The sequence below is a fragment of the Schistocerca cancellata genome, chromosome 4 (assembly GCF_023864275.1).
Source record: "Schistocerca cancellata isolate TAMUIC-IGC-003103 chromosome 4, iqSchCanc2.1, whole genome shotgun sequence".
Lineage (NCBI taxonomy): Eukaryota > Metazoa > Arthropoda > Insecta > Orthoptera > Acrididae > Schistocerca > Schistocerca cancellata.
The window spans coordinates 425,661,367-425,674,502 of record NC_064629.1 but is presented as its reverse complement, the minus strand read 5'-3'; the positions used below and the strand labels follow the sequence as shown (position 1 = coordinate 425,674,502).

General features: G+C 38.5%; 1 protein-coding gene across 3 annotated transcripts in view; it reads left to right on the top strand.

Annotated features, from left to right (window-relative positions):
• LOC126184712 (1-acyl-sn-glycerol-3-phosphate acyltransferase alpha) overlaps positions 1-13,136 on the top strand; it is a 683,439-nt gene that overhangs the window by 656,653 nt on the left and 13,650 nt on the right. For all 3 annotated transcript variants that reach the window (XM_049927235.1, XM_049927234.1, XM_049927233.1), the window contains 2 exons: positions 1,663-1,844; positions 8,138-8,306. In XM_049927235.1, coding sequence (XP_049783192.1) covers positions 1,663-1,844; positions 8,138-8,306 — 351 coding nt within the window. The remainder of the gene's footprint in view (positions 1-1,662; positions 1,845-8,137; positions 8,307-13,136) is intronic.

Below are 13,136 nucleotides of genomic sequence, written 5' to 3'. Positions count from 1 at the left end.
TGCAGCATGGGGCTTTTCGGTTCCCCATATGCGCCAGTTCTGTTTATTGACGAAGCCGTCCAGGTAAAACTGAGCTTCATCAGTAAAACAAATGCTGCCCACATGCATATCGCCGTCATCAATCCTGTGCACTATATCGTTAGCGAATGTCTCTCGTGCAGCAATGGTAGCGGCGCTGAGGGGTTGCCGCGTTTGAATTTTGTATGGATAGAGGTGTAAACTCTGGCGCATGAGACGATACGTGGACGTTGGCGTCATTTGGACCGCAACTGCAACACGGCGAACGGAAACCCGAGACTGCTGTTGGATCACCTGCTGCACTAGCTGCGCGTTGCCCTCTGTGGTTGCCGTACGCGGTCGCCCTACCTTTCCAGCACGTTCATCCGTCACGTTCCCAGTCCGTTGAAATTTTTCAAACAGATCCTTTATTGTATCACTTATCGGTCCTTTGGTTACATTAAACCCCCGTTGAAAACTTCGTCTTGTTGCAACAACACTGTGTTCTAGGTGGTGGAATTCCAACACCAGAAAAATCCTCTGTTCTAAGGAATAAACCATGTTGTCTACAGCACACTTGCACGTTGTGAACAGCACACGCTTACAGCAGAAAGACGACATACAGAATGGCGCACCCACAGACTGTGTTGTCTTCTATATCTTTCACATCACTTGCAGCGCCATCTGTTGTTGAAAATTGTAACTACTGTAATTTCGAAAGTTTGTCCGCCTGAAAATGTACTGTTGTCCCAAGCATATTGCAACAAACGGTGTATTTCTATCGCTGCGCGTTTAGTTTTTATTACCGTTTCAAATATACCGGTCATTTTTGAAACACCCTGTATATTTTTTTTCCATTTAAAATTAATATGTACTGTGAGGAGGTCTGTAAGTATTGTAGATATATTTGGTTCTTTTTCAATTGTGTAATAAGTATTTATTTGATCCTGCAATCCTCTTGGCATCAACCTCTGTGGGCCCCTGTCCTGTACTCACCCCTACAGCTGTCCCCATACCTCTCTTTCCACTTTGCCCCATCGATCTACACTCACATTGTCCTCGTCCTCTGTTCTATCCTCCAGTCCCAACCTACTCTGTCACATCATTATATGCCCCATGTAACATCCCGTAGCTATGACAGGGCAAGCTTGCAAGTGCCACATTTCTATCCTATTCCCTTGCTACCTCTGTGTGTGTGTGTGGTGTGTGTGTGGTGTGTGTGTGTATGTGTGTGTGTGTGTGTGGGTGTGTGTGTGTGTGTGTGTAAATGTTTTGTGTTAGTTAACTCTGAAGGAGGGAATTTCCTGTTGACTGCTCTGTGCCCATGACTATTTGAATAACAAGTACAATTTCTATCTTGTATCTGTTTCTGTCTGGATGTTTAACTCTCCTCCTTCCATTACTTGCACTTAACCCAGGACTTTCCATTACCATATGAATGTGTATTTATGTAAATCACAGCCTGAAATCAGTAACAATTCATCACAAGTAATAACGTTTGATGTCGGAGGGAGAGTGAAATCTATGTTGTTGTTCTGTGATGTAAATGGAAATTTTGATCCAGAACAGTAAATTTGTATATATTGTTTATGATAATGCCATTTCATTTTCCATTTAATGAATATCAATCTAGTAATGGAAACTGTCACATTTTTTATGTTGCAGGTATGTTTAATTTGTGGGAAACAATGGGAAGATGCACTGTCATAGCAAGGAGAGCTGTGTTTTGGGTTTGGCCTTTTGGACTTGCAGCCTGGCTAGCAGGCCTAATATTTATTGACAGAGGTAATCCTGAGCAAGCTAGGAAACAAATAAATATTGCAACAGACACTTTGAAGGCTAAAAAGGTATATTAACATAATTGAGTAAATTGTGAGACTAGATTTTTACTTTTAATGTACAGCATAGTTTCCAATAAGCATATGAAAACTATCAAAAGTGAAATGGACCTTTCATACCATACCTCAGAAATTTCATGTGATTGTGAAAATTAAGGATATTTGGGAAAAACGTGTAATTCAGTTTATGTGTAGAGTAAATCGCAAATTACTGCAGTCTCATACTACACCGATCAGCCTAAACATTATGACCACCAACCTAATAGCCAGTATGTTCACCTGTGGTGCGGATAAAGTGGCAGTACATTGTGGCATGGAAGCAATGAGGCATTGGTAGGTTGCTGGAGGGTGTTGGTGCTGCGTCGGAACACACAAGTCACCTAATTCCTGTAAATTCCAGGGAGGGGGACGATGAGCTCTGACACCACATTCAATCACATGCCACATGTGGTCGATCAGGTTCAGATATGGTGAGTTAGAGGGCTAACACATCAATTAGAACTTGCTACTGTGTCCTTTGAACCACTCCATCAGATTCCTAGCCTTGTGGTATGGTACATTATCTTGTTGAAAAATGCCACTGCCATTGGAAAAGATTATCTCGGAAAAAATGATTGTCATGAAGGACTATATGTGATCTGCAACCTGTGTACAATATTCCTTGGCCATTATGGTGCCTTGCACAAGTTCCAATGGACCCTTGGATGCCCACATGAATGTTCTCCAGAGCATAATGGAGCCACCACCAGTTTGTCTCTGTCCTGCAGTAGAGGTGTCAAGGAGCTGTTCCCCTGGAAGATAATCAATTTGTGCCCTCCCTTTGACGTGCTGAAAAAGGTATTGGGATTCATCAGACCACTCAATGCTCTGCCCCTGTGCCAACATCCAGTGCCCATTTCAGTAGTAGTTGCCGATGTCGTGGTGTTAACATTGACACATGCAGGGGCAGTCGGCTGTGGAGGCTCATCGTTAGGAGTGTTTGGTGCACTGTGTTTTCAGACACACTTCTACTCTGACCAGCATTAAAGTCTGATGTCATTTCTTGCACAGTTCACCATCTGTCCTGTTTTACCAGTCTGCCCAGTCTGCAACGTCCAACATCTGTATTGAGGGGTGGCCACGCAACCCCATAATCTCTAGATGTGGTTTCACCTTGGTTTCGCCACTAGTTGAAGACACTCACAGCAGTACTTTTCAAACACTTGAGAAGTTGTGCAGTTTCTGAAATGCTCATGCCAAACCTCCAGGTCATTGCAATCTGACCTTGGTCAAACTCAGATAGATCGTGCACCTTCCAGATTCTACACACAGACAGCACACTCACTGATACTACATGCACTGTGCATTTGTGACAAGCAGTCATTCCTCAGCAGGTGAGGCTGCTATCACCTGGACGGTTTTATATTAACAGTTGGATGGTAGTCATAACATTCTGGCTGATCAGCGTATTTATCACATATGTGTCAATATTTCAATGCAGAGGACAGCCTATTTGTGTTATTACATAGAAAATTATATGATAGGAGTAGTTCCTCAAACAAGTTCAGAGTGGTGTGTAATTATGCAGCCCACTGACAATAGAGAGCAAATTATATTAGATCTCAGATGTATTCTGCAGCTGAGAAACCAATCTGCCTTCCAGGCCAAAGATATCAATACTTGAAAAGGTCCATTGAGTGGTGTGAGCCATACTGTCATGTGTATTAACTTGCTGTAGATAGGCAGTGGGTATGTTGTTATAAAGACCAACAAGTAAGAATTTTAGTCTCTGACAGTTTGCATACCATAAGAAAAACAAGTCAGTGAATAAGAGTTGTAACTGATACCCCTCTTGTAACTTGTTTGTCAACATTTCAGTTAGTTTGAAACAAGAATTTGTAGTGAGCTTCATCATGGCCCTGTGGATGAGTTGGTTTACATAAATAAAGACCTAAGTTACTAGCAGCATTTGATCTCAACTATTTGTAACACATAATCACTTTCTCTTTGATGTCTGATGGTTTAATATAGTGCCTTACAAAAAACGTGAAGCACCTAGAAGCAAGGTTGGAAGTTAGTGTAATTTCTTACACATACACACCATTGATGGGTCTTTAAATTTCAATTCTCTGAGACAGATATAATGACCACCATAGGGCATTAGTGTTATAGGTGTCAGGTCTGGTAGGGTATATATGTGGCGTGAACAGTGTCAGATATTGAGTGATCACTGCGCAGGACCTGGGGATGCTGTGTACTCATATGAGACAGTATTGTCAGCACCCGACATTTGGCCAACTGGCCTAATAATGTAATATCCAAAACTGTGGGGCATCAGCAGCTTGTGGTATTGTAGTTAGCATTGATGACTCTCATTCCTGGGGACCTGTGTTCAGTTCACAGCCAGGTTGAGGATTTTCTCTGCTCAGGGCTGTGTGCGTATGTTATCCTCATCAGCATTTCATCATTACTAACATGCAAATCACCGAAGTGGCATCAAATAGAAAGACTTACAACAGACGGCTGAACTCCCCATAAGGAGACAATACTTGTCCACACATGGTATGTGTCTTTATGCACTATCTGTGTGATGCTGAAGTAATCCTGTGGCCAGTAAGAACCTCAGATTGGTGCCTGAAAGAACAGAGGTCAGGTCATCCTAGTGCCGGTATTCAGGATATCAAGAGCCAGTTACAAAAGTTGTGTGCCACCTAGCCTTACGAGAGGCTTCAGCAGCTTAAGACACCCTTCCCAATTGAATCAGTGCATGCATCCAGGCCAGATGGGTTGCAACATCATATTGATAAGTAGGCTCATACTACTCAGTTCTTTGTAAATTTGACTAAATTTTGTAATTACTAAATTGTCATCACATATCCTCTCAGCTTGTGAAGTTTCTTTTCATTTCCTCCTCCCCTTCTGAGTGCTTCACTTTATTTGTCAGACAGTGCATTTTGTTTCAGAACACCAGAGAAAAAATTCACCAGCTCCTAAATTCTTAACTTAGATGAAGCATGTGTGAAAGGCAAGATTAGTTTTGTAATTTCTTTCTTGTAATCACTGTATCTAAACTAAATGAATTTAATTAATCATAAATTCAACTGAACTGCAGATGCTCAGTTTAATTTTGTGTCCTCTTTTCTCCAATTAGCTTCCAAATTCTTAAATCTGTGTGACATTTTACATCTAGAGCCCAATCTATTTCTGGGATTTACCTGTGCTTGTCTATACCCCCCACCTCCTTTTCTCCCTGTGATTAAGAAAATTACCACCACTAGTGCATCATGTGACCACATGTGCATTAAGCTACTGTGCACTCCTACAGTACAAAGATCTCGGCCTGTGTCATGCACAACTTTACACTGGCTGGAGAGCACTGGTCAATTTTGCACTAATTGGAGCTGTGCAGTGTCTGAATGGCATGAAAATTAAAGAGGAAATATGGCTCAAAGCACCATGCGTACTGAAAAGTCTAGCAGATCCGTGCACTATGTCTCTCCAAGAGAGATGCCACAAATAGGGTTACTGAGAGTTGCTATAATGAACCAGCTGAGACAATCACACATGTAGTAAATCCAGTCACTGATTATGGAATAACAAGTGTCTTATTTTTATCAGCCTTTTTTCTTTCTTACCTCTATTTCCTTTTATTTGTATGCTTTTGTTCCTAACTTGTTTGAGTATTTCAGCCTAGTGTATCTTTTTTTACAATTTTTGGCTAAAGAATTATAAAACAGCATATAAGAACAAATGAAATAGAAGATTCATTTAATATTTTGCAGTCCATTGGCATGAATAAAAATACAGTCAAAACAAGCAGTGGAAGTTGCCTCCTTACATCATCTTCATCTTCACTGCAGTACTAGAATGGCATGATGAAAAGTAATGCCTCTGAATTTTTTTATTCTGTTCTCAATATCAGTTGAGGTATTACATATCATGTATATTATTTGGTCAACTTCCGCATCTCACTGACACAAGTTGCAACACTTTGTTGCTGGAGGACTTAGAATTGTAACATGTAACATGGTGGTGTGTAACGTAACTATGTTGGTGAATGAGAAACAGCATGTGGTAATTGAGTTTCTAGCAGAAGAAAATGTGCCCCAGTTGAAATACATAGAAGAATGAAAGCTGTGTATGGTGATGACTGTGTCAACATCAGTAATGTGCAATGTTGGGTTGTTTATGCTCATAATAAAGGAAACAGTGGTACTAACCTCAACATGTGTGACAAGGGCTCAGAGTGGATGACTGGGTGTGGCAGTCAATGAGATTCATCAGAATCAGGTTGATGAACTTGACGGAGAAAATCGTTGGATAACACAGTCACAGCTGTTAGATGAGTGGCATATCATGAGAGTGCATACAGGCCATCATTGCAGAACTACGTTACAGAAAATTGTGTGCCTGGTGGGTGCCTTGCATGCTGACTCCTGACATGAAAAAGAAGACATTGGACATCTGTCAATGATTTCTTTTCCATTTTTAGTGTGAGGATGATGGATTCCTTAACAGCACCATGACAGGTGATGAACGCTGAGTTCATAATTTTGACCCCAAAAATAAGACAGCATCAGCAGAGTTCGACTACAAAGGATTAATGATGCCAAAAAAGTTGAGGACCAACCTATCAGTAGGCAAAGTCATACTCACACTGTTCTGGGATGTTCAAGGTGTAGTGCATTTGGGATTCCTGCTTAAAGGCACCACCACAAACTCTGCAAGGTACTGCAAGACCCTAAGAAAATGCAGAGCATGAATTTGAAGAGTTTTTCCTCACATGGAACACCCCCTCCTTCAGCATGACAATGCCAGACCACACAAGAGTGCTATGATACCTGCAAATATCCAACTGCTTGCATTCACTGTAATAGATCATCCTCTATAAAATCCTGACTTGGTCCCACCCAATTTTCATGTTTCCAAAACTTAAAGAGCACTTTTTGAATACTTCAAATTGATAGTGATGCAGTGGTACATGCAGAGGTGTAGTTGTGGTACCATCAAAACAGTCAAACATTCTACAGTGATGGTATCAACAAACTAGTGTCTCATTGGGAGACATGTGTTCATCACAAGTGTGATGATGCTGACAAATAAATATGTAGATATGAAGAATAAAGTTGTAGAATGTTAATATAGTTTGTTTTATTTAAAAAGCTTTAAGAGTTGTCACATAAAAATTTGGAGGCATTGCGTTCCAGCATGCCCTTGTACTTTACACACCTATTATTCAGAGCACTCAGTGAAAAAGTCTGAATCAGAGCAATCCCATTTTATTGCAGATACTTTGACAATGAAATAATGAAATGCATAAGGTGTAACAAAGTCAACTGTGGTCAAGACAAAGGTGTTATTATAGTGGTACTAAATGACTCTGACATCTCACAGAACATTTATGCAACATGTCTTGAAGATAAAGTATCTCTTTTAATCATAGACAGTCTTCTACATTCAAAAATTCAGAGGGAGGATGAGATATCGTTTGCTAGATAATGTCAATATATAGCTGGAGGAGGTATCTTTTGCTAGGTAATGTGAATGTGCTTCTGGAGACATGAATTGGTGGATACTGCAGCTGAGGAGTTAGGTAGAGGATTTGTTATTATTAATTGTGCTGTCCCCTTGAATCCTATAAACACACTGCAGAAGACATCTGTCATGTATTAGTGGAAGACTGACAAACTGGGAGGAATCGGCAATAAATTCTATTTGCTGAAGCTAAAAACATGTTTTGACATCCACCTTTTCAATCACTGATAATAAACAAAGTGACTCTAATCTGATTTTGGAGAGTGAATTTGTCAATCATGCACACATTTCTCATTTGGTGAAATGACCCAGTAATTTATGGTATATCAAATTTAGTATGCCACATTTAACTAAATACATTTCAGCTACTGGCAAGAAGGTACCTATTGATTTCAGTGGTACACACAATTTTTATAAAGATGCAGAATGGTATGAGAAAAGACAATCACTCACTGTGTTGAGGGTATGTTAAGCACAACAACATTACCCAGTGAATTCCGTTCCATTAGGAACAACAGTATCAGTGATAAAGCGAAGACATTGTGATGGAGGTCCTCTCAACAGAGATTAACTTTGAATAAAAGGATTAGTTTTTGTTGGGGAAATGGAAAGGTGAAGGCAGGAAAGTATATGGTTGACAGAGACATTGCAGTAGGGATATTTTGCTTTATAGTAGGAGATACAGTGACAGATGTTATATAAATAGCTCATTAGGTGTACTGATGTCACGCTTTTTTTTAAAATGAAATCCTAGATGCAGTACAGCATATTTTTATTCTTTTTTTCAGATTAAACTCTGGGTTTTTCCCGAAGGTACTCGTAATAAAGACCGACGATCATTGCTTCCTTTTAAGAAGGGTGCATTCCATTCAGCTATAAGGATGCAAGTTCCTTTGATACCAGTTGTATATTCACCATATTACTTTCTCAATGTACAGAAGAAATTTTTTGATGATGGTAAGGAATTTTTAACTAACTTCATTTATTTACATTATAATGTAATTAATCTGATTTTTGCAACAAAAAACATTCAGTGATAATGTTTGGTCTTAGAGTAATTTGATAACTATGAATCATTAGTCCACACAAATTTTAAAAGCAAGACAACCCAAATAAAATTATATGATTATCCTTAATGTGTACATGTCAAGTTCATAAATGTGCAGCAGCTACCTCATTTAGCTACCGCCTAAAAAAAAAAAAAAAGGGAAACATTTGTGTTACTCTAAGTGACTTACCTAAATTTATTTAGTAGTGTATTCAACACCCAAACACCCATAACAGATCTACACTCAACTCTTTCATCTCTCTACTGTCATTTGTGCCTGTGACAACGTAACACAAAACAATTTCCATGCAGAATATGTACTCATCTTTAAGAAACAAACTGGAGTTCTGTATTCTGACACAAATATTATTTGCTTGAAAACACAATTCAGTAAATGGATAAGGTAAATTAAAATTATATTTTGTCATGATCTTAACTGGGTCTGAAAATTTAAAACTTTGTCATAAACTGAGATTTGACCCAGATCCACTCCTTCCGTAGATGGTGTGCTATCAATTTAACCATCCAGCCTGATCTCAGAAACAAACTCAAAGCTTCAACATATCACCAGGTCCTCTTCTTTTCATTATATTACTGTCTTATTGAGACCATGGCTGTTTAAAAAAAAAAATGGCTCTGAGCACTATGGGAAAACCTAACTAACCTAAGGACATCACACACATCCATGCCCAAGGTAGGATTCGAACCTGCGACCGTAGCGGTCCTGCGGTTCCAGACTGAAGCACCTAGAACCGCTCAGCCACAACGGCCGGCAGCTGTTTCAAAATACAGGTGGTGTCATACTGAAGATTAAAACTTCCATCATCAAGTAAAATATTTATTTAAAAAAAACCTTTATAAGTTTCATACCGACATTCATCTTTAGATGGTAGAGCACATTTTATACAAGGTGTTTTACAGTGTGTTGACAATCAGATATCATAGTTTTCTCCTGTGGTTAAGTTTTTATGGGTGGTACTGATCTCAGTATAATTTCTGAAATGGGGACATCAGTTATTTAATGCTTCTTATTTCCACAGAGTTATAAATACAATTGACCTACTCTCACTCCACTTTTGGGGGAAGTGCACTAAGTGAGGAGCACCACACATACATCAACACTTTGACAATCTACTTCACTTCTGATGTCATAGCTGGAAAATTTTGAGAGAAAATAGTGCAACATATTAGATAAAACTGTCCAAATGTTTCAGGAATAAAACTCTTCAAAATGATGTTAGTTTTTGAGAATTTAAGATAATACTTGCATACATCTATAACTTCAAAAACAATCTAAAGTTGTGAAGAAATGGTTCATTATGAGACCTCACTTGCAAGTCTAAAATATCAGATGAGATTTGGTAGCTGATGAGTAGGAGGGAAGATCCTGTAACATTGAAATTATATTGTATTAAACACCTTAAAAGAAGAAGAAGAAGAAGAAGAAGAAGAAAAAGAAGAAGAAAAGGAGGAACAGACGGCAGTAATTTTAATAGAAGGAAAGTTAGCTTTTAACATCCAACAAACAATAATGTCATTAGAGAAAATTGCACTACATGAACTGGATGCAGGTGGTGGAAGGAGTTGGCCTTGGTATCATGAAGGAACCATCTAAATACTTGTCTGAACTGATTTAAACAAAATCAGGACATGGTCAGGTAAATAACTTATGCGTGGATCATCAACACTTACCCACAACATTAGTGGTTTTTGAGGAGATGATGACCAAGCAGATACAGTTGTATCAGAACATATTTAACAAAAGAATAACCAAAGTAAAACACTAACATTTTATTATATTCATGTAATATGACATTCATTTTTATTTGCAAGTGATTAAATATTTGGTGTCAGATCATGAGATGCAGAATACTTTTCATCACTGGATTGTGAAGGTGGCATTTTTCTATAGTTTTACTTTTTCTTGTCATAAAAAGGTGTTCACAGTGAAATGTTGACTCAAATATAGATGGTATTGTTCATATTTCTGTGTAGTTTGAGAAACATTTTTACATGTATATCATAATAACATGTCAAGAAATTCATTCTGCTGAGTACCTGTTCTTATGCAGAGTGCAGTTTTGTAAATTAGTCACTTCTAGCTGCATTTCCAAATATGCAGTATCCTGTGAAGCTGAAAAAGTTCTGATACATATGGTCAGTCTGTTTTCTGGGTTATACAAGTCCTGAAACCCTATTTCAAAACTCTAAGGAAACTGCACAGTGTTTTTCTGGTAACCCATAAAACAAGTGTGTGGAGGTAATTTTAATGATGAATATATAACACAGAAAGCTGATCAGTTTTGGAAGGAACAACTTTTTGAATCTGTTGCAGTATTATTTCCTAAACCAAACATAGTGCTTATCTCTATCGATTGCACCCCAACCTCTGATATTAATCAGTTTATTGATCAACTGGAGGCTCTAAATAAGTACCTGCTGGCACAGTACAGGCACTACAAGACATTGGTGACAAACTAAAAAGGTGAAACTACATGGTGCATCAAACAGAAAAAAAAGCAGAACAGCAATTTCACACCTGAACTGCATGACCAGAGAAATACTGTCATTGCCCTATACAAAATGGCTGAAACTGTTAACCTAGAATTGAAGCAGAGGTACAAAGAATCCAGGAATAAGTACAGGATTGAAACAGAGATAGCAAAGCAGAGAGCTAATGATGCTTTCATTGAAAATTCCAGCAACAAATGCAGATCTGCCTATAAGGTAATAAACACAATAGCAGGGAAACATAAAAACAGACAAGAAACTCCAATATTGTCAGAAGTATTAAATGAATTATTTGTAAATACCACTAAGTGCGACACTTCTACTGCCTCCACACCAAATGATGTAACTTCTAGAAGTACTTACCACAACATACATGACCTAAATAACTTATCTTTTTAAAGGAAACAGGTTACCTTACAAACGGTATACAGAGTGGTCACAATCCTACATAGCTCTTACAGTGAAAATTTCTATGGCATCTCAAACATCATTGCGAAGGTGAAAAGGTGTTGGAGTATTGCGGAAATATTTTGGGCAACTAGCTGTAGATAAGCTGGATTGATGAGCACCATTTTTGCCCCATTGGATCATAGTTCCTCTTAGTTTTCCATTAATTAATTGGAGTTCTCCTTTGATTGGTTCCTCCTCCTTTAAGTCTTCTGTGGTTTTCAGCAGTAGTGGATCTTCCCTCTGTTCAGTAGCATTGCTGAAATTTCATCCATATTGCTGTGTTCCACTAAAGGATTCCTTGAAAGACAGTGAGCATCCTTGCGTCTGTGCCATTTTTATGTACTACTGAGACATTGTACTCATGAAGTCTCTCTGACCATCTCGCCAGTCAGCCTGATGGATCCTTCAGGCTAGTCAGCCAGCTGAGAGAAAGGTGGCCCATCACAACAGTGATCAGTTTGCCAAATAAATGGCCCAAATAACTGTAAGGCACTCTTTCTTTGCCGGCCGTGGTGGTCTAGCGGTTCTGGCGCTGCAGTCCGGAACCACAGGACTGCTACGGTCGCAGGTTCGAATCCTGCCTCGGGCATGGGTGTGTGTGATGTCCTTAGGTTAGTTAGGTTTAAGTAGTTCTAAGTTCTAGGGGACTTATGACCTAAGATGTTGAGTCCCATAGTGCTCAGAGCCATTTGAGCACTCTTTCTTTGTTGTAAAATAGTTCATCTCAGACTTGTAGAGTACTCTAGAAGCAGAAGCTATCACCTTTCCAGCACCATCCTGCATTTGACTAGAAGTGCCCCTTTCTCAAATTCGGTAGTGTTGGCATGAAGTTCCATCTTGACATTCTCATCATACAATGTTAGAATTGGAGAAGATGTTAGCACCTCCTCAAAGACAAGGAAAGATCTTTCTTGTGCCTTATTCCAGGAAAATTCAAAACTTTCCTGCAGCAGTCCATGGTACAGAAATCCTTTATGAATCAACATAAGTACAAGAACATTGTGGGAAAGCTTCTCACATCATGAACATACTGAGGTGTCAGAAAATTTGTGACTGCTCTTATTTTCTCTGGATTGTGACAGACTCCATCACCATTCATTAGGTGCCCCATGATTTTTATATCTAGGTTAGATTAGATTAATACTAGTTCCATGGATCATGAATACGATATTTCGTAATGATGTGGAACGAGTCAAATTTTCCAACACATGACATAATTAAGTTAATTTAACAACATAATTAAGTTAATATAACAACTTTTTTATAATTTTTTGTTTGTTTTTTTTTTTCTTTTTTTCTTAATTTATATCTAAGAATTCATCTATGGAGTAGAAGGAGTTCTCATTCATAAATTCTATTAATTTCTTCTTAAATACTTGTTGGTTATCTGTCAGACTTTTGATACTATTTGGTAAGTGACCAAAGACTTTAGTGGCAGTATAATTCACCCTTTTCTGTGCCAAAGTTAGATTTAATCTTGAATAGTGAAGCTCATCCTTTCTCCTAGTATTGTAGTTATGCACACTGCTATTACTTTTGAATTGGGTTTGGTTGTTAATAACAAATTTCATAAGAGAGTATATATACTGTGAATATCCCTAGATCCTTAAATAAATGTCTGCAGGATGATCTTGGGTGGACTCCAGCTATTATTCTGATTACACGCTTTTGTGCAATAAATACTTTATTCCTCAGTGATGAATTACCCCAAAATATGATGCCATATGCAAGCAATGAGTGAAAATAGGTGTAGTAAGCTAATTTACTAAGATGTGTAT